Here is a 27,839-nt window from a genome sequence, read left to right as displayed (position 1 = left end):
CCAGCCAGCGCCCAGCGGGAGCGGTGTGGCGCCGGGCCTCGGGAACCGCCCTGTTCCTGCGTCGCTTCGCGCTCGTTCTCCGTGTTAATTCCTTTCCGATTGCCGGCCCTGACGGTGCGGACGAGTGGGGCATTGTGTGTTTTACTGCCGATCTCAGTGTCCTTCCGCAGTTTCCGTAGATTTCCGCGCATTCCGCAACGCCTTCGGAGCTGGTTTGACCCTCGGCGTCTGCCGTCGGCAGCCGCCTGCCAGCTGTCGGCGCCTTTGTGCGGCGGCGGAAGGGGCGCGGGGCCGAGGGCGGCGGGCTCAGGGCAGGAGCCGCGGGAGGAGTCGCGGGCAGGTGCGCGGGGGGGCCGAGCCGCAGGCAGGTGCGCGGGGGGGCCGAGCCGCAGGCAGGTGCGCGGGGACCGAACCGCGGGCAGGTGCGCGGGGGGCCGAGCCGCGCCTAGCGCTGCCGCCGCCCAGTGGGAACGCGCCTTCCTTCGGCCTCGCCCTGTGCAGCGAGGGCTGTGGCAGCCGGGTGGGGCCGGGGGCGGCCCGGCTCGCTGGGTGGGAGAGGCCGGGAGTGTCGCCTTCTCCCGGGCCGCGGGGCGACCCTGTCCGGGCTGCCGGGCGCTCGCCCCGGGACGGCCCCTGTGAGGGTTCGGGTGGGGACTTTGGTTCTTGGCGGCACCAGGTGCGCACCGCGGTCATCTCCAGGCGGGATGGGCTGGGCTCCCCTCCCCTCGAGTCCGCTCGGTTTGTGCCGCCGGCACTGGACGGGCGGCAATCCATAGTGTGACAACGCGCTTTCCTAGGGCTGTTTTAAAGGGACACGGGAATGCCATTGGAAAATGCTGACTGTAGGTTATTTATTTATTAGCACCTTAGTGCTAACAGACGACACGAAGGAATACACACACTGACTCTGGTATACGTATTACTAGGATGTGGGGCTAGACGTATGAGGCTTGCAACATTTTGCATCCCTTTCTGTGCTTAGCTGTGCTATGCAAACACTTGCAAGTATTCTTTATTTTGAACTAGCACACAGTCATATTACTAACGCTCAATCTTGTATCCTTATTGTCAATCTTACTGTAAAAGCATTTATAGTGTAAAAGCATTTATCGCCTCATTTGTTGTTGGACCACTTGTGCATTTTCTTTGCTGACTTGACTTTGCTTAAAAACAGTAAAATTAAGTTCTTCTTCACCTCACACATTCACACAGTTTTTCTTACCTGTGTTCTAAGTCTTAGTGAAGTTCTAAATTTACAGGGTTTCCACCTTTTGTTGTTGACCTTCTTGTTTGTATTGGAGTTAGTTACATAGAAAACTTTTTGTCTTTAAACAATCCACCAATTTATTAGCAAGATAACAGTTTTGAAAAAAAAGTTATAATGCACATGTTTTACACTTTTCTTTGACCACACATTTGTACTTATATTGCCTTATCATTTATAGTAATCCTACTAAATGTTTTAATAAATCTTTATTTTGAATCATAATGGTCTGTAGAAGGATATATAGCTTACATCCTGTTAAGTTATAGCATGCCAATATTTAGCTGTTGAAGTGAAAAATGACAGAGAAATATTGTCTTGCTGCTTTTCTCGCTGTTTTCAGTCTTGCAGGTAGTTTTGTAGCTGCAAAAATCTCATGGCAAGATCAAATACATCAGTGCCTAAGGTTTCTTTCAAAGTAGTTCCTTCAAAGAGCATCAGACCTACCTTAGAAATGGATGCTGTCATCATATCATAGTTCTATCTGTTTGTTTTAAATCAAATACTTAAGTATTGAGAATGTGTTAAGTGAAAGAAAAATAGAAATAGGAATGTGTGTTTTTTCAATTATTGTTGAGTCAGGCTTCTGGTAAGCTGGTTTTGGTAAGTTAGGGTAATTTCTTTGAGGATAACTTCTGGAAAGAAGAGCTGCTATCTTGAAAAAAAAAATGTAAACAAAACAAAAAAACCACCCCCCAAAAAACACCCCAAAAAAACCCACCCAAACAAAAGCCAAACAGTGACATGATTTCTGTTGCTCAGTGTTTCAACCATGTCTGACAAAAGTGAGCTGAAGGCGGAGTTGGAGCGCAAGAAACAACGATTAGCTCAAATCAGAGAGGAGAAGAAGAGAAAGGAGGAAGAAAGAAAGAAGAAAGAAGTAAGAAATAATTTTCACTTTGACTTGCATATGCTACTTGCCCAAAATTTAAGAGTAGGTTCACATAATCTACCAGTCATTTTCTGTGTCCTGTTCAGGGAGTGTCTATTTAATGGTTGGTGCCAATATAAATGTAGTACTTTCATTTTATAATAATGTAAACACCTACTCTTTTCTTTTCAACTGTCTGTATGATAAACTGGATAAAAAAAAAATTAGTATCTTACACTAGCATAAAGTTCAGATTTCTAGAACTATCTCTGTGCATGTGCCATCATTAAACAAATCACTCTGATCCATTGCATGGAAGCTCTGCTTAATGAGTTGTGATAGGTGTAATCTTACAAACTCATTTCTGAAGTATGGTTCTGAGGATGTCAGTAAGGGTTATCTGACTGTCAGTATTGTCATTATACAAACAATGTGCTGTGCCCTTCCACTCTTTGGCCTATCTATAGGCTGAATTTTAAAATGAGCAACACTCAGGATGTGTATGTGTGCTTGTGTGTTACATTTAGTTTGTTAACAGTCTTCTGGATTTCTCTCTGCTCGGTATGTGGTAATCGGTGATAGATTACTGTTTCTCCTGAATGCAAATTGTATCTCATAAAAGAAACTTCTACTGGTATGCTTTGGGTACTTTTTCATTACTTCTCTCTGTTTTGGTTATGATCTATTTGGTGTTCTAAATCAGCATATGACTGAAGACTGGGCAGCTGCCAACCACATGATTCAGACAAAAAGGAGAAAGAAATAGCTCAAATTATGTCCTAATGACCTTGTAGCAGTGTATTGCCAGAATTGCTGTTTTAAAAAACAGCTAACTAAGAGTAGAAAGATACAGAGTGTTCAGCATCTTTTGCAATAGAGCTTGCACTATTTCTAAATCAAAGAGGGTGGGGGTGTATTTTTTTTATATCTAGCAGATAACACAAAGAAAACTACTTTTCTTTTTATTGTAATTTTAAAATAGGAACCACATGACTATCTCTAAAAGACTTTTACACCCAGGTAGAGGACGGTTTTGTCATTATTTGCATTTTACAGTGCTTAGGATTAATGTAAAAAAAGGTACTCTTAATCTTTTGAAGTGTTAATCATTTTGGCATATACACAGACACTTCTTGCATGTTTATATATGTCCTTTAAAGACAGTACCAAAACTTTGGAACATTGTTATTCCTGTCAGTTTACTTTATCTGCAAAAAAGAACCATCAGAATTATTGACATTGAATATCTAATATACTTGATAGGTTTCAGTATTACAAAAACCCTGTGGTTTTGTGGGGTCTCAAAAGAAAATGAAATGTTGAAGGCTGTAACTTATTTATTAAATAATTTTTAGACTGACCAGAAGAAAGAAGTTCTTCCAGTACAAGAAGAATCTGATCTTGAAAAGAAGAGAAGAGAAGCAGAAGCATTGCTTCAGAGCATGGGGTTGACACCTGAGTCTCCTGTTGGTAGGAATGTTACTGTTTGTTTGAAATAAATGTTTGGGAGATTTTTATGTAGTCTTCTTTTTTTGGATGAAGTGTTTTTTGGGGCTTTGTGTTGGTTTTCTTTTTCTGTGGTAGTGGGTTTTAGTGGGGTTTTTTTGGTTGTTTTTTTTTTTTTTAGGATTGAGGTATTTATATAACTAACATAATAATTCTCTGGCCACTTTTTCAGGGATTATACATGTCTGGGTTTTATACTCTTTTGTCCTTCATAATCTGTTATAAATGTCAAATGATGTGCTTCAGTACACATTACATAACATTATTTTATAAAATAACACCATTTACTCTTAGTGGATTATTTGAAGTATATTAGTTAAAATATCATGTATGCATTTTCTTTTCCACTCCTATTTTTCATGCTCATTATTCTCCTGTATTTTTTTCCTTACTCTTTTCCACAATGCCAAATTTTAATGCTGATATTTTTGTATGGAGTTGGCTTGTTTCTTTTCCACATCTTTTGCACCCTAGTTTTTCTTATCTCAAATACCTGACTGACTTTGATGAAGTAATAACAACACTAAGTATAAAAATTAGTTTCCAAGGGTGCTGATTGGTATCTGTGCAGCTCTTGGATGTGGTAGCATATTGGCTCTTGCTTTTTGCCTTTACTTAGGGACATCCCTATGGAAGATGAAAGCAAGGAACATGATAATGCAACTCTGCTTTTTGTCTCCAGTTCTGAAATCAAAGCAGTTTAAAGCTTATCAGTTTGGCTTCTTGGGGCTCTATTCAACTGAGTTTGTAAATAAAATAGTAATAATTACTTACACATATATCTGCGATTATATTTTCATAATTGCTTTTGTGTAATCCTCAAGTGTTCAGAAGTGAACAGCATTATAGCTGCTCAGATTCCAACAGCCCCAGCAGTCATTTTTGGTAATTCAAACTGCTTTAATAGTTGAGAGATTCCATTTGGCTGTGTTAGCACCAGTGTGCAGCTGTTTAAGAAATCAGTTCTGACCAGCTACAGATTTTCTTTGCTAGACTAATAGTTGAACAGTTCCCTTGAATATAGTGCGCTAAGGCAGTCGATTGAGTTTTTGTAGGAATGTATGCGGTTGTTGATTTTTTTTCACATCTGGCAGAGAATCTGAAAGCCACAGAATAGCCAGTCCTCAAAGCAGGTTAATGTATATGCTTAGAGTAGGTGTTCATGAAAAACTCAGAGGTGCTGACATGCAAGAGTGGGGCACACCCCTGCATGTTGTGTTTAATTCCACTGAGCTGTTACTTAATCACACCCTTCAGTGTACACAGGGAATTCAGTCTGTCTCCTTTTGAGATAACCAGGTCTGATATTGATCCTTAATCATGTTAAAATGTCCTAGTTGCCTGCAGTTAGCATGCCAAAGGCTCAAGCTGCTTTTCTGCTGACTAGGTGCCAGCAAGTGCAGTGATTGTGTGCCTGAAGTGATGCTGACTCGTGGCTGAGCTGATTGGTGTGCAGTTGAGGTACCTTGTGCTCACACTGTCAGTGGAGGGGGGTTGCTTGACATTAGATTCTTTCCTAGAAAATTGTGTTCCTTCCTAAGGCAATTCCTGTGCTGTTAACTGCTAGAGAGAGAGAGCGCTCTGTTACAGTAGAAGGGACTGTATCAGTGTTAGTACGTTTTGATATCTACCATACTTACTATATAAGAAGCCTTAAGTTAGTGAACCAGAATTATTTTCAAAAAGATTTTAGAGTTTAATCCTCTGGGGTAGGTGAAATTCCATCAGGTCTTTTCGTCAGACTTGGTCCTTCAGTGGGATTCAGCTCGGTTTGGGCAGGGATTCCCGAGAATCGCTTTCCCCACAAGAGAGCGCTGCAGCACCAGCACTGGCCCTGCGAGTGGCGCTGGGGCCGCGACCTCACCACGTCCTGAAAATGCGCACAGATGGCAAAGCCAAGGCCTGCGGGCAGCTCCTTTGCTGGAGATTAACGTGGCGAGGATGAGTGAAGAATTTATATATTCTTACACGCCCCCAGTTTTATAAGTATAAAATCTAAATGTGTGTATGTATGAATTTATGAAAAACATCTCAAGACCTATAAAGAAGGTCTCTCCCCTAGAAGGAATGAAATTTTTAATAAATTGAAGAATTCACTGTTACTTTGGTAAAATTAAGGGAGAATTTTTGTCAATCAGAACCATGTCTCTGTTTTGAGATGGGGTAGAAAACTTCTTTAGAATTCACAATATACTTGTGATTTCTAAAAATTCTGTAGAAACCTTGGAGACCTGGATTCAGAATTTTCCCATGCTTAACTGCTGACAGAGTAGGCAGCAGTTTAAATAATTTGTGTTCAGTTGATTAAAGGGTTTTTTAAGGGTTGCTAAGCAGTGAATGCTTTACATATTGCTGAAAAAGGAAGCATATAAATACCTTCAAAACACCTGTTGATTCTTGTGTTTAAACCCTAAGTTTCATTTAAAAATGACCATTTCTAAAAAGAAAAGTTGAAAGAAATGCCAAAGTAGCTTTGTATCAAATTGCATGATGTCATTCACTATATATCACTTCCAGAAAGAGTATTACTTTTCAAATGGTAAGTGCAGTCTTCATCTACTAGCAGGAAATGGACGGACACTTAAGAAGTTTAAATACAGTTGTATTAGACTGTTTACTGTCCAGCAAAAAAAAAGTCATTCTCAAGACCTAATACTAGAAACTTTGTAATACACAAGATTTATGTTGATTTGATTCAACCTAGAACAAAAATAACAGGAAGCTGTATGACACAGCCACTTTTTTGGTCCACAGTTTGGTGATTATATGTTTTGAAATAACATTGCCAGTTAAACATATTCATTGTCTAATCTTTAAGAAAAAATAATGTCAGAGCAGTATTAACAACTATTTTTTCTATATTTAAGTAACATGAGTCAGTGGAAATTACCCTTTGAAAATCAGTGTCATCATTTGTCAGAAGTTCAGTTTAAAAATATTTTTTTCAATTCATTTTCTCTTAAATGTCTTCCCCTCCATGTCTTTTTGTATGCTCCAGATGCATAAATGCCGAACAATTGCATGAAAATCCAGCATGAATTGTTAACATTGTCTTTTCCCCTCTCTTTCTACTGTTCCATTTTCATCCATGTTTCTTTTCGTTTGCCATCACTTTTTTTAAATCTTTCATTTTTAATTAATTTGCAAACATCCTAAGCTGTGCATCCTCTGCGAGTAGTAACAGCGGATACCTGTCTGTTTCACTATTTAGTCCCTCCTCCCACCTCTCCGTCCTCCAAATCCGTGAGTACGCCCAGCGAGGCTGGCAGCCAGGACTCGGGGGATGGTGCTGTTGGATCCAGGTATGTCACATTCCTTGCCCTGTTCCTTTGCTCAATACCTGGGTTCTGAGTAATTAAGCTTTAAAAGAAATCAAGGTTCATTATTTTATTATAATCTGTCAAAAGTGACTGTTTTGCAGAAATATTTTACTTTAAAATTTGAAATGCAACTATACTTACTGATTTGAAGTTGCCAGCATTAATGTGGAGTTGTTTAAACTTGCAAGTTTGAAGTAAAATGAGTGTCCTGGGACAATAACAAACTCAAAAACTCTTAACTGCTGCACTCTTTCCAGCTTTTTCTAAAGGAGGATGGCTATGGATGATAGGCTATTTGCTTTTTCCCATACCTAGTTGATCTGATAAAAGGTGCTGTCTACAAACTTTGTATTACTTCTGATTTTATTTTTCCCCTACTCAGAACCATATTTCTCATTATTTTACTTCATCTGTGTAGCACAATTACAGCACTTGCAATCTTTTAATTTTGTCAAAACATAGCTCCGTATTTGTACAGCCACTGTTGTTTTCACCTTTTTTCAGTGCCAATACTTGTCACACTTTTTTGTCCAGTTCTTTGAGTGGTTTGAGACATGCTGCTCTAAAGAAGAATCAGATAAATATTTCTGTTAAATATTTCAAGTGGTGATATATGGATGATAAGGCAGGAGAACACCACTTCCAAAAGGTATTTCTACTGTTTCCCATGCACAGTCTGCAAATAAGAGCAGTAGCTGCCTATTAATATTGGTAAGATATTCTCAGCAAGTGAAGTTTATGTACTTGAAATTTAGTAAGTATACACTGTGGATGAAGTTTAGTTAAAGCACAGTAACTGCAGCATTTATCAGTTACTGTTGTCATTTTGGAAAAGGAGTCAAAGAGACTGGAGTCAAAAGGAGTCAAAGTCAAAAGGAGTCAAGGAGACTGCTTTGAAACATCTTATAAAAAGACTGCAGTAACATCTGGTATGCATGTGGATTATGCATGAATAACTATATACATCTTGATCTGAAAATATTCAAGAGACTAATGACCTGAACAAAGGTTACGTGGTGTCTGTTTCTAAGTAGAAATCGCTCAGTTAAAACAGAATATATCAGACATTTTGTTAAGAGTGCTCAGGTATGATCTTGTTTGCCTGTCGTGTTAATTAACCAATATAATTGTTCCTTAATTGAGTGGCAAGCAAATTTTAATTATTTTAAATTGTTGTTTATTGCTTATTAAATTGTCTCTTAAAAATATATTTATATATGTGTTTATGTTCACTAGAAGAAAAAAACCAAGAAGTATTTGATGATGACTTTTTAAAAGAAAATATTTTCTTTCCATTCACATCTAATTTAAATTCAGTATGAAACCATATGCATAGGCCACATACCTGGAATGGAATGCCACATTGTATACTACATTTATTTCCAGCTCATCCATGCATTGCACTCTGATTGTGTATTCTCAAACATAGTAATGCAATGTTGTATGCCAGCATTTTCTTATGAAGCCTGGAGAAAACCCATATCCTGAGTCCCAAAAGCTTCATGCATTTTCAAACTTTAAATCTGTTCCAGGATTGTGATCTTTAAGGCATGGAGGTATGAATATACAGCTAAATTGAAGGCATTTTGGAGTCCCTGTTGGAGTCCCCTTGCTTGTTCTCCCACCAGTGGGTTCTTCCCTTCCCCCAGTAAATGGGTGTCTACATCCTGGTTTATTAGTACAAGTTCATACATTTTGAACATGAAAGTTGGACTCAATGATATCCCTTGGTGTTACACGTGGCATTTCATAGGTGACTCCTACCAATATGAGATATATTATAAATATATGAGGTGTATTATAAATATATCTCATCACCTCCTCAGTGATGCTGAATCTTGTCACTAACTCTTTCAGTAAGTAGTAGAGCGGCGTTCAGACTGTGCTCCTGCTGTTACTTCCATCTGTCTTGCTTAATTTTCATTAGTAAAGAGTTTTGTTTCCTAGTTTGATTCTGGTTCTTTCTCTTTTTTTCCTCAGTCAAGAATGCAAGTCCAACACTCAAAAAGAATACGGCTGGTTTACTTTTAGGCTGGTGGATGCTTCATAGAATTAGTTTAAAAACAGAAAATATTTTTAGATATATAGGAATTGTTAGGAAAGTGCCTGAATACAGAGAAATCTGGACATATGTGGAAGAATGGGAAATTTGTTCACTGAAGTTTGTAGATAAACTCATTTGACTGAAGGCAAAACAAACTGGAAAACAAACAGTATTTTGCGTTATTTTGGTACATATATAATAAGTAAATTTTATCTTAGAATGTTACCTTTATTTTAAAAGAGTATCTATGAGAAGTATTTAACTGTATCTCCTGTACTACTTGTTAGCTTCAGCTATTTTAAAGGACTGTCCCTGGTCCCACTGAAGCATGAAAATGAAAATAAGTAGTTTTCCTGCTTTGAAAGCAGGAAAACTGCCTCATTAAGGGCTAGATCTTAAAGAGGTGCAGAAGTTAGAGCATTTTATGTTTATAGCCTTTCCCCCAAGTTCCCCTCAAACACGATTGAAAAAATTGAGAAAATATTGGACAGATATTGTGGTGATGCAGCATCTGTATCTGAAACTAAGGTATTCTTTGCAACATGAACGTTGGGATGGTGGTTTGGTTTTGCTTATGGTTGTACAACATATAAGCAATACCCAGCTTCAAGTCTCAGGGGCCAAATTAAACCCTTAAGCTTAAATCTCTTGGGTCAAGAAAGACAGCAGAGATCTAATGAATAAGTATGCTCAAAGTAATTAACTTTAGGCTAAAATGATGTGTTCTCTAATTCACAAAAGATATGAAAAGGTTTTGGAGATTTGGGTATTAAGCTGTTGCTGTGGATGCAGTTGACTGGCTATATATGAAGATGGTGGATTTGTAATTCCTAATTAAGTTATGATTAATAGTCCTAATGCACACTTTCCACTAGAACAAGGTAGTGCATGGCACACCCATATTTATGAGCTCTTACGGCATTGTGTGTGTATTTTTCAGATCAACTTTAACTTTAGAAATTCTGCACCTAGTTAATAGAAATTTAACATGTATGGGATGAAAATGTAAAATTGTCTTTTATTGACTTATCATAGTAAAATATTGCATATTCTTTATTTTTTTACTCAGAAACATTATTTTAAAAAATGCAGATAACATATGAAAGTGTCAGAAAAAGAACATGTAGGTTAATCTGCTAATCTCTTACAAGTGTGTTTCTAAAATTCTGCCCAAGCCTAATAGCCAGTAGACTAGATGAAAATTTCTGAAGAAGGGATGAAGGCTAGAAATGAAGGTAGAGGAAATATTGATTTCCCCCTTGCTATTTCTTCTAGTACAACTTGAAATAGATCCATTCTGTTTGTTATTCCACGTGACTTTGAAACATATTATTAATATAAAGCTCACAATTTATAAGAGATTTTAAGTGTCTTAGATGGAGTTGGCTCTAACTCAGATGACACTTACAAGCCCAAGGCAGTGCTTAACCCATAATTACTGCAATGTCACATCTTGGAAACTCTAGCACTTCTTTATCCCAGTGGAAATGCTTTTTTTGCCCCGCTACCAAAAGGCTTATGTGTTGACTCATTTCCTTTACCAATATGACAGTTTCCTCTTTGACATATTTACCACTCTGGGCAAGTTTACGTTATGTTAACAAAACTGTCATCATATTACTTGAAAAATCTGAACATATTTTAAAAGGAATTTCAAGTTTTTAGTGGTTCTTATCAGTATTTTAAATACTTTTATTTGCCTTTCATTAAGGCAACATTTGTTTGCAGACCTTTAATTTTCAACCTTTAAAATAATTTAATTCTTTGCTAATAGCTCTGAATTCTGTTTGCTTCTTAACTTTTGTATTTACCGCATGTGTTATTGCACTGAATGTTTGCTGAATTTCCCTTAACTGATGTTGCATTGCCTTGTTTCTTGTGAACAATAAAATAACTATAAGCTTGCTGTAACTCTAGAATTTCATAGTGTATATTTGCTTCACTAATCTCTGGCCTTTTTTGCTAATGCTGCATGATTGTTCAACCTGGGGTACCAGGACGCTGCATTGGGATACTGATCCATCAGTTCTTCAGCTCCACTCTGATTCCGATCTGGGGTATTGCATAGATTTCTTCTATTCCCTCTTTCATATGCTTATGGATAATAAGTATGGCATTTTTTTCCTTTAAGACTCATAGTTGTTGTTAAGAAGCTGTTTTGTAAGTAATAGAAATTTGCTGTCCCTAGACTTAGCACGGTTTGCTTGCAATATAATTTAATATACATTAGGTGCTTATTTCCAATAAACACAAGTTGTGATTTCTTTGAGAAAATTTAAACTTTAAGAAGTCATTTATTTAAAATAAAACTGTTAGCATGACTGTATTTAAAAACAGAGCAACTCCCATCTTTTCTTACAAATATGTTTATAAAAGCTGTAGCTCATTATAAGCACTAACTAAAACCTGTATTGTGTGCTGAGAATTATAATTCTGCCCACCAAAACCTTTCAAAAGGAGTTACTCTTCTGCTTTTATCTTGGGAGAGGAGTGGATAATAAGAAACTAAATCTGATATAGGTAAATTGTTGGATCATTGCAGTATTATTACAGTACATACTGCAATTAGGTTTTACAGAAGGCTACAATGCCTGAATTAATGTTGTGCAGGTTTTGGAATATATTATGTGTTGTATGATGCTAGCTATATCTACCTTCATCAAAGTCAGAAAGCTCAGAGGTTTTTACTATTGTGCTCTGAAACGATGTGTTATGGTTAAATTATTTATCAGTGTGAGTTCCAGGTCAGCCTGGCAGTTGTGCATTATAGATAGTATCTTAGAGGTGGACAAAAAAGGGCAGCAAAGTTAAAAGACTAGGAAATGCTTTTTCCTTCAGTATAACTAAGTTAGTTTTCAAGCTTTATAATCCTAGAACTGTTGCTGTACAAGCATGACTTGGGAGTAGATCTGTACCCCTGATAATAGAGATGTATCATGTATGTGGCAGTATTCTGGTCAAGAGCAAAGAGCAAAAATTTTAAATTATATCTTAATGTCCAGATATTTATATGTGCACATCTTCCTTTTTGTCACAGATGTATAAATAGTTGCTGATTTTAAATAATAATGATAAAATAGTAGTCATAATCATGTGACTGGTTCAAAGTTTCCACTGGATTTAAGTTTCATTAAGCAGTGCTGTGACATAATGATTTGGGTATTATTTTAAGCAAAATGTGAAATAATAAAATTAAATTATTTTTTCTGATTTTTAGACGTGGACCTGTTAAACTTGGAATGGCCAAAATTACACAGGTTGACTTTCCTCCTCGAGAAATTGTTACCTACACAAAGGAGACACAAACACCTGTCATGACTCAGCCCAAGGAAGGTGAATGGTTAATTTATTACTATTAAGTTATTTTTGGTTTCTTTTAATATAATAATGATGACTGGCTGAATTAGAACTAGCACTTGTGATCTAGAAACTTAATAAGGTAAATGAAGGTTGATTTGTGAGATAATTTATATGAATTTTATTCCTAAATTTTTGTAGATTTTGCTCAACTGTTACTGTTGTTCTGCATCTCTTATAACATCACTCTTGCTACTAATATGAGGTACTTTCACACTCCTAGTATATGTACAGATTAAACACAGAGTTGCTTAATTACCTGACATCAGATAAATAAATGGGATATATTTTGCATTTATGATGTTTAAGAATCCACATGTAACTTGGCACATGGAGGACAGGGAGGTGATTTGAGGCAAATGCCATGGCTTTAACGAGGGGAACTCCTGCCTGACCAACCTAGTGGCCTTCTACCATGGAGTGACTACATCAGTGGGCAAGGGAAGTCTACAGGGTCTGTTTGGATTTCTCTAAAGCCTTTGACATGATCCCCAACATCCTCCTCTCTAAATTGGACAGAGATGGATTTGAGAATGGACTGTTAGGATAAGGAATTGGTTGAATGGTTGCATCCAGAGGTCAATAGCTCAGAGTCCTGGTGTACATCAGGGACACGTGGTGTCCCTGAGGGTCCATGTTGGGACCCGTGCTATTTATAATCTTCATCACTGACATACAGAGGGATTGAGTGCACCCTCAGCACACCTGCAGGTGACACCAAGCTGAGTGGAGTGGTTGACATGCCTGAAGGATGGGATGCCACCCAGAGGGACCTGGACAAGCTCAAGAAGTGGCCCAAAAGAAAGCCAAACATATCCTGGGCTGCATCCTCAGCAGCATGGCCAGCAGATCCTGCCCCTCTCCTCTGCTCCTGGAGAGCTGCATCCAGCTCTGGAGAGGGACCTTGCCCAAGGGCATGTGGTGACTGGACAAGGGGTAATGGCTTTCAACTGGAAGAGATTAGATTAGATATCAGGAGGAAATTCTTTGCTTCTGGAACAGGTTGCCCACAAAAGCTGCGGTTGCCCCATCCCTGCCTGTGTTCAAGGCCAGGTTGGATGGGGCTTTGAGCAGTCTGATGTAGTGGAAGGTATCCCTGCCCATGGGCTGGGGGTTGGAACTAGATCATCTTTAAAGATCATCTTCCAACCCCTAACATTCTATGAATTTATTGAAGGCTGTGTATCGTACAACAAACTTAGGAATTAACCCCTCTGCTTCTTAACAATTTAAATTTTTATACCTGAAGCTTGTACTTTGAGTTTTAAAAGAAGGAACTATTTTATTTATAACTTAGGCAGTGTCTGTTTTCAGCAGTTGAACACAGGCTTTCTTTCAGTCACGACTTGTTTGCTTTTCAAAAAATACATTTTTCTGAAGAAAATATGGTTGGCTAGCAGATTTGCTTTTCAATGCTGAAACAGTTGAATTTGTCTGCAAATGAAAGTATTAGTCTTGACCTAGTTTGTGTGTAGTTCTATAACAAAATCTCTTGGTTGTTTAATATGACTGATTTTGAGTATGTGTCTATGTTAGCAATTTTAGGATTTACTTCTACATTCATAATTTTGCATTTTCCTGCTCTTTGGTATGTGAACTTTTGGGTGTTTATGCAAGGATATATCTTTCAAACTTCATTATTCAGTGAGCCAGAGGATATGATTTTTCTCTTAACTGTGTTTCTTTTCTGTTCTTCATTTTATCTGTATCCCTGCACAGGTAGGTGTTTGGGGTTTTCCTGCTTTCATTTCTCCCATGCCCTCAGCATTTCATTTCTCTAATCCCTCGGGTCTTTTTTCCTCTCCTATGTCAGGTTCATGGAATCTGAAGACTTAGGTCACAGTTTAGGTACTTGAAGAGTTCTACTTCTGCTGCCTGCTGACAGTAGAAATTGCTTGGGATTGTGTGATCTGAGTTTCACAGTAGATAGGCTGTAGTTGAGGTTTGCCGTAGTGGAGTGGAACAGTGGTCATCTCTATTTCTGCATTTATCAGGAAGTGGTCTCAATGCATGCATTGTCTCCTGATCCATTCCACCTTACAAATACTGATTTCTTGAGGGCCATCAAAATTTTTTAAAATATATTTACTTCAAATGCTTCACAAAATTTCCAGGTGTCTTTTCATCATTTCAGTGTCGAAGATCTTTTTAAGGTTTATCTCAGGACCACCTGAATACATTAATAACAAAGCTCTATGTTCCCATTTTACAATGATATCTGAAATAGGACAAGGTTTAAAAACAAAGAATAAATCACGCTACATACGAAAAAGGAGTCACTAGGTAGGATATTTTTCTTGGTAAAAGAAAATTTTAATTAATTAAAATTTAATTAAATTAAAACATTTGACAAAAGCAATATGCTAAATTTACAGGGTACAATTAGATAAATTTAAATTCCGTAAAATATATCTTATTGATTCTTATTTCTTCTCACAGTCTGAGTGAGAAGAACTTATCTGGGTGCATATACTGGGAACAAAAATAACTTTGTGAAGTACCCTTGAAAGTGGAGCTTGCAACTGAACTTACACCTGCAGTAGCTCCCTTATCCAGCAGCAATTTCCATTTGAGCTGGGTTAGCCCAGTGTTCACAGCTTCTTATAAAGTGAAGTGAACTGGACCCTTCATAATGTATTTTGAGATTTTAAAGTGCTGCTGGAGCTGTGCTTTTGAAAAAGGAAAACTGAAGCAGTTTATTATTGAATATGTCATTCTGCTTGTTTAGATCCACTTGTGCAAAGACCTGATTTGGTGGGGGAGGACAGCGTATAAAACCAACATACCCACAACAAAACACCAAACTAAATAGTTCTCTTTGTTCCAGTTCTGTGTGCTGCAGTGGTTGTGTAGTTACATTGTAAGCTAAATTAAGAAACATTCCAACTACAGCCAGTCTGCTTAGTGGGACAGATAGGAAATAGAAATAAACTAGTTTTAGATTAAAACCATTCCTAGTTGTTCTGGAAATATTTGGGGCAACACATACCAGGTGAGTTAAATAGGAGAAACTTCATGTCCTCAAAACTAGGCATTTGGAAATGCCTGGTTTGGATTCACATAACAGTTAAATTAATTTTGAAATGTGGCGGCTCCCTTAGGAGATGAAGATCTTTAGTGTTCTAACAGTTCTCACAACTTCCATTATTTTATTGCAGTACTAAGATGTTGATTTATTATGTCCTCAAAGTATTTGAGAAACTGCCTTAGGAAAATGAATTCTTATACATTAGAAAACAATAAAATTGGGATCTCTCCTAGAAATCAGTTAATTCAAAGAAAGATGGGTGTATGGGGAATATGATTTTGTTCAGCTGTCACAATTAAGGCTTTCCAGGATTAACTGGGTACTTGCTGCTTAGTGCTGCTGTACAATTCTGTGCATGTGCAATCACAGCTGGCTGCAGACAGTATTAGTGCATTAACTCCACTCTTTAAGGAATAATTGTCTGCTAACATCTCCAGGACACAGAATTAAAATATAAAGCAGAGTAATAAAAATGTGATGTATAGGATTTGCTTCTTGGATGCTGGTACAATATTTTAATTTTAATATTTTTCAAAGAAATAATGGACCATTGTATATTCATGTATGATCCTTGTGGGTCCCTTCCAACTCAGAATATTCTGTGGTTCTGTATTATCTAGTACATGTCTTAAATGTACAGAAATACAGATAGGAAAACTTGATGTGAAGACCTTCAGCTTAACAAAAGCCACCCATTTCACAGGTGATTTAACTTTGATTAACCTACTCTGCAGCAACAGATTACTCAGACAACTGCAACTACACTCTACAGTGTCATTGCTAGCAAAGCGCTGCTTTTCTTTCTGTCTTGCCAAAATACATCACAATTTTGATGTTAACTCAAAGTAAAAATTCAGTGGTTCATTAAATCTGGTTTTATTCATTAGCAAGACATTTGTTTCTATTAAAGATTGCATAAAAATAGCAGCTACTTTACTGCTCAGTTTGTAACCTTAGATCCCCTGATTGCCTGTCAGAAACAACATGGAGTTAATCCCTTAGCATATTACAATGAATATTCATTGATATGTTGATGTGGCATAGAGCCCCATTTCCTGTCTTCGAGGCCCTGTGAGTTTTCCAAGTCTTTGCAGCCTTTTTTTAACCTGAAATCATATTTGGTGCACTGACAATTGAAGTGGCTTAAAATGCCAGTAGATACAGTCAGTAATGAATAAGGTGCATGCAGTTATGGAGTGCCCTTGAGGTTTCAAATTTAGGTAGCTGACTTGAGATAAATGCAGTGCATGACAGTTTCGTGGGTTCTTGACTTAGTATACTGGAACTTTTTCAGAATAGTATGCCCAATGTTTTAGTGTTTTCTGGGGTAGTGTATTATTGTTATGCTAATTCCTTGCAAATTCTGTTATCTGGCCTGCTATTAAATAAATTCAAGATGAAGGAGAGACAGGAAAAGTAATTAAAACAAACATTTCTTATCTCATTTTTTTAGTCCATAACCTTAATGGTGCCTTTTTTTGTGAACTGTGAGAAAGCTTCCTGGGTTTGGAATAGAAAGCATTCTAGTTTTGGATAATGAGGTCAAGAACTTGTATATGTGGGGAAGTTTTTTTTCATTTTGGGTTTTTTTTCCTCCAGATCCCTTAATAAGAAAGTTTGCGTGTGATTCTTCTTTAGAGAGAAGGTTTTAGATTTATGCAGTTACAGATAAATCAGTGAGATGACATGTTCAGTTTCAAGACTGATACTTTGAGAATATTAAAATAAATGCTGTATCCTACATTTAAATGCAGAAGTATCAGCTGGCTGTATGCAGTGAAAGTACTATGAAGGAATTTAGAGCTCTGTATAATATATGCCATTTATGTTTCAAACATTAAAAGGCAGGAGCAATCAACTATATGATTTTTTGAATAAAATATGTAGATTAGAAGGTCATATAGCACTAAGGGGTTGACCATCTACATTTGACAAGAATTTGACTCCTGTCACTGAAAATGGTACTTAGAATCAGTGTAGTATGACTAATGGGGGGTTGGGCTGATATTTCTAATTTGGGACTTTCAAAGCTAGAATAATGTATACAGGATGACCCAAAACCAAATTTCTAAATTTGAAGGCATCATTTAGTTCTGCAAGATTGATTGGCAGGGCAAAAAAGAGAGGGATTTTTATCCAAGTGACCATAATTTGAATACATGTTCCTGTATGTGTTGTTCTCAAAGTCATGTGTGTTATATCATACTGCATTTTTTAATTAATCATTGTTCACACCTGTAGTTATTTGACATGAAGAGTTCCCTTGTTTAAAATGGCCACAAGTTATACAGTTTTCAGGTTCCGAGTGCACTGTGCATGCGAATCCATTGAAAAAGGAGCAGTGTCTTTCTGTTTCTTTGCGTGATTATTTTGCCCAAAAAAGCTTTCATTTTTTTTAAGTAGCACAAAAGCTGTAATTGGCATGCTTTGTAAGGAAGTGTCAATGTGCAAGAGAGTGGAGATCACTAAGAATTCTTTTACGGGTTCTTTCCCCTTTGCACCACCGCCTCCTCAGCAGGGTCACTGAGATCACTAGCTTTTCTTGAAATGGCCATTTTCACTGGCAGGTGCATTATACCCTGTATTTTCAGATTGTTTTTCCATTCTGAATGTTTGGCAGGTTGATTGCTCTGGCTGCATTGACGGAGAAAGGGCTGACAAATGCGGTTGGGCTGGCTGAAAAGACAGTGATTACTGTTTTCCTTTGTGGCTGATTGAGGCCCTTGAAAGGAAAGATTTTAACCTTCACCATTTGGTTCAAAAGTATGAGCATATATTGAAATCATTCATGCCATTTATCCTAGTTCTGTAAACTTGTCAGAACATAAAAATCGCTCAATTTCAAGTAATGTAGGATTGGCATACGTCATTATCATTTTGATTAAGTTGGAGTTTGTATTATTGTGTGCATTATACAGTGTCATTTAAAGCTTTCTTTCCTGCAGGTACAGTTATATTTTTATTGCCTATACTATGGAGTTAGAAAGATTTTCAGCCCTCTTTAAACCTATCACTATGTGTGTGGTTTGGCAGCTGGTATGGCCTACAAGCTGTATTTTGTTTGCAGGGTAAAGGCTTGTCTGTAGACCTCCTGGAGTGCTGGTAATTGCACAGGCTTGCCATTGGGGAAAGACATGATTGGAAGCAGTCAGGCAGAAAAATGTTGTGCCATCCCATTGCCACCTCATAGCAGAGAGACAATCCTTGCAGTACCATCTGGTTGTTGCTATCTAGTCAGCTGGCCTGGCTGCTGGGACCGTGGCTTGGCAGCTGGTTCCCATCCCTTGACCACCCCTTTTTTTTTTACTCTTTTTGTGTGCATGCATGTGGATTTTGGTTTGTTTTATTTTTTTTTTTTTTTTTACTTTTTGTGTTAGATAACTTTAAACATGGGTCAGGAAGATGGCTGCAACAAACAAGCCTAGTCCCTGTTTAATACTGTCTCATTACTTGTGATGAGGCATGCAGCAGTTTCCTGCTGCCATTCCCTTATAAGCAGATGACGTAGCTGTTTAACCAATAAAAACAAGTCTTTTCAGAAGCTTATCTAGAAAGTTGATGAAGAAAAGCCAGCATATCAGCATATCCAACAGTTCTAAGTAATTTAAAGGTATTTTCTGGCTTACATTATTCAAAGAATAAAATGTAGACATGCAGAAAGTGATGTAAGCCTTGTCAGTATTCCTGAACATTAACATTTTATGTTATTCATTGCAATTAGGGAAAACACATTTTCCTGTAAAGTTTTCATTGCCAAACATGATACAGATAATGAGACTTGCATCTAGAATGACAGAAAAAATGCAATCTCTCTGCTATTATCTTTAGCAAAATTTGCCTCTCAGAATAGCAACCTGAAAGCTAATGTAAGCCATCTTCATGCCATGTGCAGACCCATTAGACTGATGCTTTCAGATCATAAGTAAGCAGCTGCTCTGTAGACTGTTTTAGACATTTGATTTTTCTTTAATCCGCAGCATTAATGTGTCAGTGTGTTACACAGAACACACATCCACTGCATGCTTCTGTGTGGAATCATAACTGCCTGTAAGACAGATTGCCACTTTGGATTCTTCACAATTTCCTGCGTTTCTTATTTCAGTTTATGCAACTACATAACTCGGTGCAACTGATACCCAGGTGGAGACAGTGTTCCAATGATATTTTGGTTTGTGATAATGTTATCCTTGGCATTACATTTTAGAAATGCAACCATTTTAAGCTACATGATACCATTTTACATCAGCTTATTTGAGATTCATATAGAATGTTACTGTTCCCCTTTAGAAACACTGATGGTCTTACCATAATGTTTCTCCTTAGATGAGGAGGAGGAAGATGATGTGGTTGCACCAAAACCATTAGTTGAACCTGAAGAAGAAAAAACATTAAAAAAAGAGGAGGAGGAAGAAGGTACAGTTCATCTCAAGACATTCTAAGTGCTGTAAAGAAAGTAATCAGTACATTTTTTAACTTTTTGTTCTATTAATTTAAAACTAATTTTGTTGCTAAATACTAATTAGCCAGCAAAACATAAAATACAAAAATTATTTAAAATAATGATAAATACTGTTTTTCTTTCTTGAAAATAATTGGTGAAAGCATGCAGTCCAGAAAATGTCTGTATAAATTTTTTTCAGCTGCCCCTCATGAACTCACAGAGGAGGAAAAGCAACAAATTTTGCATTCTGAAGAATTTTTAAGTTTTTTTGACCACTCCACAAGGATTGTTGAAAGAGCCCTTTCTGAGCAAATCAACATTTTCTTTGACTACAGTGGAAGAGACTTAGAGGACAAAGAAGGGTAACGTGAATGTTAAATACTTTTCTGTGAATTTTCAATACTTTTAATTGAAAAAGTGATCTAAGATTAATATCTCCTAATTGTCTTTACAGAGAGATTCAAGCAGGAGCAAAACTGTCCTTAAACAGGCAGTTTTTTGATGAACGTTGGTCAAAGCATCGTGTTGTCAGTTGTCTGGATTGGTCATCTCAGGTAAAAAACAATGCTTAAAGTAAACAGTTGACTTTGTAAATTGTTGTAGTTCTGTGCATTTGATTCCCATAAAAACACAGTTGATACAGGCTGTATTTCTAAAGGTGTTCCTGATGTGCTCCGTGGTTTGCAAAAAGTAGACAGAGCTGTTAATCTTTAGTGAGAGGTAGCAAAAGGTTTGGATTGTGAAGAAAGTTGGTTTTGGTTTATGGACTGCTTGGTAGAGCTTTGCTAAAAAGAAAGCTCACTTAAAAGTAATGAGTTTTAGAATTAAAAGAAAGTTATGATGAGAGAACAAGACTAATGTGTATGTTAATGCTGATGTCGGAGCTAAATTAGCAACAATTGCAGTTTTCACTGACAATTTTTCACGCCTTTATAATGCCAAATGGTTTAAAACCGTATTTTGGCAAAAGGAAACAAAGATTCTAGGATTACCTGGACCATCAGCCAGTCATATTGCTTACTTTGAGTCTTTTTCACTTACCATGCAGTATCCAGAATTACTTGTAGCCTCTTACAACAACAATGAGGATGCGCCTCACGAGCCTGATGGCGTGGCCCTTGTATGGAATATGAAGTACAAGAAAACTACCCCAGAGTATGTCTTTCACTGCCAGGTATGGTTCTGTCCTGGGAGGGATTTTATGTTGATGAATTTGGACAAGTACCTTCCTTATGTTTGTCGATATAATAATTTCATTGGGCTGGCAGTCATTTTAACCACATTTATTTGCCAATAGATGTTAATAGCTAGCCACTTCAGCTGAGAAATATTATTCTGTTCTAGAATTTCTGACATCATTCAGAATTCAGTCTTGTTTGAGAACTCCTTTTCTTTTTTTGTTTAAAAAAAAACAGGAAAACTTTCTTGTTTAATGGTTGAACCACAAAGGTTTGCATGTAAGGGGCTTGAGTGGGATTTGTATACTACAGCTTAGTTTACAGAATAAAATGAAGACAGCCTGAGGAAATGGAACAAGGATGAAAACTAGAAACATATACATCAAGAAAAAGGCAGATGGAGGTTTTCTAGTGGTTTTCTGAAAGGTAAAAACATGCAAATATCTTCCATTATGCCAAGTCCAGGATATCCACGTTTTTCCTATCATTTTGGAAAATTACACAGTTGAATCAAAATTTAACCTCATTGTCACATTACTGTTGAAGCCCGGATTGCAAAAGTAACTCTGTTATATCAAAATGTATTTCTACATTCTCTAATAAGTAATGACTACAGAATGTGGCAAAACATTATTAAAATCTTGTGTGTTACCAGGCCTTCCTTCGCTAATAAACTGTGCTAGGAGGAATACAGATGTATGCATGTGAAAGAAAAGAGGAGGAAAACTTCATTTTATAATTATAAATTGAAACAAAAAGACTGTTGAGGGGTTACAAAGAGTGGGTGAATCCTTAAGTAATTGGGCAATGAAATAATGTAGTGAATAAATTTAGGCAAAGAAGTTGTTCTGATATTTGGCCTCATTTCCTTTAGTTTTAGACATAAGTGTCACTGAATGATGGTTCGTGTATTTTGTTGTTTGTTTTTCTTCCTTTCAGTCTGCAGTGATGTCAGCTACATTTGCAAAATTTCATCCCAATCTGGTGGTTGGTGGCACATACTCGGGCCAGATAGTGCTGTGGGATAATCGCAGCAATAAGAGAACCCCAGTGCAGAGAACGCCACTGTCAGCTGCTGCTCACACGGTAGGAAGTGAAATGTCTTCCAGGACACGTGCTTAATGTCTAGGAAATTCTGTCCAGAGCACTTGATTGGCAATGCCTAAATGTTTGTGTCCATATTTTGACACTTAGGAACCAGAGTATTCATAAAAATCAGAGTGTCAGAAAAAACAAGTATCAGTTTTACAGGGGACTGTCATTTGTACTTTTGATTGGGATCAATCTTTTGTGCTTTGTTAAATGGTGAAGATTAATTATACTGTACAATAATTATACCAGAACTGGGTATTTCTTCTAAATTCTTTTATTATAATAATAATAATAATAATAATAATAATAATAATAATAATAATAATAATAATAATAATAACAATAATAATAATAATAATAATAATAATAATAATAATAATAATAATAATAATAATTCTTTTCTTTTGTTTCTTAGCACCCAGTGTACTGTGTAAATGTTGTTGGGACCCAGAATGCTCATAATTTGATTAGTATCTCAACTGATGGGAAAATATGCTCTTGGAGCTTGGATATGCTTTCCCAACCACAGGTAAGATAACTTTTGATATATATAGTGTCTATTCTAGATTAATATTTTATTAAAAAGTCAGTTGATCTAATAAACATTAATCAACACTTTGCCAACACAGGTAGCTTGATATTTGATAAAATATTTCTCCACCTGTGGAATCAAATATTTTCTGTTGTTTCTTTTGTGTAGTTTTGGTGTACTTGTGTTAGTGGTGAACACAAATGTATTAAGCAAACTTCCTTATTCCTGCCCAATCTATCTGAGCAAAATAAAAGGAAAAGCTTTCTACTGTGAAATCTAAAAGATTTTGTAGGTGTTAATATTTCTTTTTATGAAGTAAGTTGCTGATATTTTCACTACAGGATAGCATGGAGCTGGTTCACAAACAGTCCAAGGCTGTGGCTGTTACCTGCATGTCTTTCCCTGTTGGAGATGTCAACAACTTTGTTGTTGGCAGTGAAGAAGGCTCAGTGTACACTGCATGCCGTCATGGCAGGTGAATACAAACTTTAATTCTTCAAAGGAATAAAAATAGTGAAAGGATGAATTCCTGCATGCTTTACAGGCAACTTTTTTTTTTTTTAAGTTCATACTTTCTCCTTTGCACTGAAGGAGTTCAGAGTGTCTCTGTCTGAATTCCAATCCACTTTTTCCTGAGTAAGAGCTTCATTAAAAAAAGAAATGGTTGGAATATTGAATTGGTGTTATGAGTTGTTTATGTTGATGAGGACAGCCTAGGTCACTGTGGTTTTATTCATTTGAATTGTAGCAGAACATTCCAAACTTCCTATCAGTTTTGTAGATAATTGTACAGTAACATCACGCACAGATCTTAAATTGGCTGGCTGTTCTCCTGCTGTTCAATCTATTTGAAATTGTCTGACTGTATCTTATCAATTGCTTTCTTAATTACAATTGAGTGTCCAGTTTTCATCTCAAATACACATCACCTTGCTGCACAGCTTTTTTGGTTCCAAAATACCCAAAATTGTATTACTTTCGTGTAACATCCTTCCCATCTGTTTCCCTCCTTTTTCATCACCCCTGATAGGAGGCTATTAGGGATATATTGTTACTGGTTTGTGTCTGAACCTCGAGCCCTTAAAGTGTATGCAACTTCTCTTAATTTAATGGGCATTTCATGCTTATTCCTGAGTCTGGATTTTATTCTTTGTATGAATTGAAGTTGTAGCTACTGCTTGGAGGACAACATAGTTAAATGTGTGGACTGGTACCTGAATGAGTCTCCTGTCCCTAGGATACATTTTGGCACTTACAGTTAGTAGAAAATACATGTTGAACTTAAGATCTGCTTTCAAGCCTGGTCTTCTGTGATCCTGTTGTAGTGAAGGCTTTTGCAGTGAGGTAAGATCCGTGTAAGGCAGCAAAATCTTCTTGTGGCTGTATTTAAATTGCATTTCAGTGCTATCTCTGTCTGCAGGTGTTTGGTTTCCAAATCAATTAACCTTGGTTGTATATTCTGAAACAGCAAAGCTGGAATCAGTGAGATGTTTGAAGGACACCAGGGACCAATCACAGGTATCAACTGCCATGCAGCAGTTGGACCTGTAGACTTCTCACATCTTTTTGTCACCTCTTCTTTTGACTGGACAGTAAAGCTTTGGACAACGAAGGTAACTTAGATAGTTCAGTGGTTTTCTTCATAGCCCTTGACACAAGGTGGTGCTATAATGTAAGCTACTTAAGGAAGTTCACGAACCTGAAGTCAAATTGTGTGAAGTTCTGAGGTTCTTAGCTGCAGTCCTGCAAAGAGGAGACAGCTGATGAGCAGAACTAAGATTAACAGCATAAAACTTCGCTTTCAGCTTGAACATCATTTGTGTATTTCTGATCCATTCTTTTCAACATTTGCCCTTTGTTATCAACAATGATTACAATGTAATCAAGTGTAAATCATGTTATAAAGTCAATTATCTCATATATTTATAAGGCAAATGTTTTGCTACAATTTTGTGGAGGAATAAGGGACAGCACCAAAACTAATGTCAGTTAAACTTGATGAGATCACAAATGAAATATCTGTCATTTCCATTGCCAGAATTACTTCTTTCACTGTTAGTCTGATGCCCTGAGGAATGCAACGCAGAGGAAGCAGAGTTAAAATCTCTATGTAATAGTCACTGAATTATCATTGGCTTGATTTACAAGATTCTTAAAGCATTAAATTTACAATTTATAATTGGCTTGCTATTGGTTGTTTTATAGTAGCAGCCAGAAAAATGGCTGCATGCTTTGGAAAAAAAAGCATACCTTTAATAATAAAAAGCTTTAGGTTTTGGCTGATTTTTGCAGTGGCATTTTTTTAAAGCAAGTCAAAATCCAAATCACTTTTTACTTATTGCTGCTAATAGTGTTGAAGTTCTGTATTTTGCCTTACCTGTTAGTTTTATAATTTTGAAATACAGGACTTGGGTATCACATTGTTATCTTTGCTTCTTTTCAGAACAACAAACCTCTCTACTCCTTTGAAGACAATTCTGATTATGTTTATGATGTGATGTGGTCTCCAACTCACCCTGCCTTGTTTGCCTGTGTGGATGGGATGGGCAGGCTTGACCTGTGGAATCTCAATAATGATACTGAGGTGAGAAGTCAGGTTAACTGTAAAATGCAGCTGGAAAATTGTTTGTACTCTTAAGAAGTTGGGTGTTTACCATAGTTTGTGGGGTTTTTTTACCACAGCTTGTTTTTTTGTTATTTTTAAATATTCTGTAGTTCCAGTAGTTTCTGTGTAGTAGATAGCATTCTTTGATTACAGGATTACAAATTACTCCTCTTAATGAATAACAGCAGTAATTAAATTGTTTTACCTATAACAAGAGAGCAAAGCATCTGTTGGTGTAACGCTGATCCATGTTGTGAAAGTGATTATAGACCTCCCACCCTGAGGCCTTGTCAGCCTACAGCTTAACAGTGTGAACAAACTTGTTACCACGCACGACTGCTGTTCCTATTGCCACAGTAATACTGCAGTGGAAGTGCCATTTGTTCCTAACTTAGTGAATTGAATGTTTGCTTTTCTGGTGTGGGTTATAAACTTCATTATAGTAGAAACCTTTTCCAAGATTTGCTGGAGGAAGATCAGAGGAGAAACCTGACAGATGCTTAGTATTTAAATTTCACTATCTGAAAGCTACATATAGAAGACAGTTGTAGGACTATATGCCAGCCTGTGGCTTTAAATTGGAATTACCTGTTCTAGCCTTTGGACAGGGCTTGACCTGTCAAAACAGCTGCTTTCATCCCTGTCCTGTGTCATCATCTTCCTGAGATCCCAGGGTGCCTCATCACTGCCTAAAAGCGTGTCTGGGCCTCCTGTCCCACAAGAAGAATGCAGATGAGCCTTTTGATAGCAGATGTCTGTACATTGGCCAAGGGACAGATGTGCTGTTTTGGTCATGGCACTGGTGATATCTTAAGGCCACTAAGGTGTTTGTACTGTGAACAGTGTCTTTGATCTGCGTTCCATGCACCAGTTGAAGTGTTGGGCACTTCTTTTGCTGCAGCACAGACACCCCAGGTGTGTTCTGTTATTTTTAGCTTATGGATACCTGATGGATTTTTAGCAATGTGTTTTAAATTGGTACAGGTGCCCACTGCAAGCATCACCGTGGAGGGCAATCCTGCTCTGAACCGTGTGAGATGGACACATTCTGGGAGAGAGATTGCTGTAGGAGATTCAGAGGGACAAATAGTTATATATGATGTGGGAGAGGTATGTATGTCATGCATTGTGCAAAGTATATTGCAAACACCTGGGTTTCTTTATTTAGCAGCTTGCCTTTCATTTTTTTCTCCCGTCATTAGAGGAAGAATAATGAAGTTTAATTTGTATTTTTGAATTAATATTTCCTAGTAGTGTTTTATTTAAGGTGTTCTAGCGTAACTTTTTAGCATGCTGTCATCCAGTCAAAAAGAAAAAGCTTTACTGTAAGGCTGGTGAAATAAAAATCAGTGGTTTTTTTAATAGAAATTTTATATTCTATGTAACTGTGGCATATGTGAATTCTGATCCTAGCTTGACAAGTAACAAACAAAAAATTTTGCAGTGGAGCAGCCTTGATTTTGTTCTTACAGGGAAGGGGTTGCTCTTGCAAGTATGTGTACTGCAGTAGTACATGGCTAATGGATGGGATGAGGATATAGCATTAGCATTCCCTTTGAAGGCAGTCTCTCAGGTGGAGACACATAGCACAAGCTTATAATAACGTGATTTTATACTTCAGTGCAAGAGTCTCAAATTCTGCTTCTTCATTAGTTAGAGCTTTTGATGCTTAGACTAAAATACAGGTAAGCTTCTCTGGAATGGGAACCTCTTGTGAACATGATGGAAGTGCTGTGCCATTGAGCAGGAGCTGAGCTTTGTTTCTCAGGAGGTTTCAGTAACACTGTCTGTGTCACAGCAAATCGCCGTTCCCCGCGGGGACGAGTGGACGCGCTTTGGGCGGACGCTGGCAGAGATCAACGCCAACAGGGCCGACGCCGAGGAGGAGGCTGCGACCCGCATCCCGGCCTAGAGCTGCCTGCCTGCCTGCAGGGGAGGCAAACCCCAGTGTCAGCTCTAACCACAGCACAGGGAGGAATAGATGGATTCAACAATGGACTTTGAAAATCAGATCTTGCATTGTTTTGTTTTATATATGAATTACAAGCACATTCTTGGATTTGTGTAACTTTTAATACAGTTAACTTTGACTTTGCAGGGATCTTCTTTTGCTGAAACACTAACCTGGTATAAATTTGCTACTTGGCTCCTATAAAGTCCAATCTGAAACAGTATCTTTCTGAAAAGTAAAAGTTTTGCTCCTAAAACTTTCTGTATTACAGACTAACCTTCATTAGGTAGTAAATCTCTGAAGCATTCTTTACTTTGAACTCTTCAAATTACCCATGATATGCATGCATATGTTCCAAGTTTCATTGTTTATATATAGATAAGCCTCAGACTCTGGTAGTGGGTAATATATGTGAATAAAAATCTGTCTGTAGTTAAAAACTTATGCGATAATCAGACCTGAATTAATGAAATACATATTTAATACCAATTTCCTTTTGTTTGAATTGGTGCATTAAAAGGTGAGACTGATTCATAAATAAATACTATATGAGCACTTCTCAGCTGCCCTGACCTCTAATCTGTGTCCCTGCAATAGTTCAAAGCTTCTGGGAGCTGATCCTGTTGTTTTACTCACACATCTCAGGCTTG

The 27,839-nt window shown here is 37.4% G+C and overlaps 1 protein-coding gene across 6 annotated transcripts; it reads left to right on the top strand.

Moving 5' to 3' along the window:
- On the top strand, window positions 1-27,747 carry DYNC1I2 (dynein cytoplasmic 1 intermediate chain 2). 6 transcript variants are annotated; one of them, XM_066553995.1, is made up of 17 exons: window positions 1-114; window positions 2,027-2,144; window positions 3,491-3,605; window positions 6,799-6,943; window positions 11,003-11,062; window positions 12,223-12,338; window positions 19,714-19,803; window positions 20,031-20,193; window positions 20,286-20,385; window positions 20,880-21,005; window positions 21,949-22,095; window positions 22,517-22,630; window positions 22,975-23,108; window positions 24,102-24,246; window positions 25,077-25,217; window positions 26,223-26,348; window positions 27,037-27,747. In XM_066553995.1, exons 2-17 carry the CDS (start codon window positions 2,037-2,039, stop codon window positions 27,148-27,150), a joined length of 1,944 nt encoding a protein of 647 aa, XP_066410092.1. In that variant the 5' UTR covers window positions 1-114; window positions 2,027-2,036; the 3' UTR covers window positions 27,151-27,747. The 6 variants fall into 6 exon arrangements, with proteins under 6 accessions (XP_066410092.1, XP_066410094.1, XP_066410090.1 ...); XM_066553997.1 differs by lacking the exon at window positions 1-114 and adding an exon at window positions 215-340 and having other exon boundaries at window positions 6,853-6,943; XM_066553993.1 differs by lacking the exon at window positions 1-114 and adding an exon at window positions 215-340.
- Window positions 27,748-27,839: the final 92 nt, after the last annotated feature.

Source organism: Molothrus aeneus, chromosome 7 (assembly GCF_037042795.1).
Source record: "Molothrus aeneus isolate 106 chromosome 7, BPBGC_Maene_1.0, whole genome shotgun sequence".
Taxonomy (NCBI): Eukaryota; Metazoa; Chordata; class Aves; order Passeriformes; family Icteridae; genus Molothrus; species Molothrus aeneus.
This window is presented reverse-complemented; position numbering and strand designations above follow the sequence as displayed.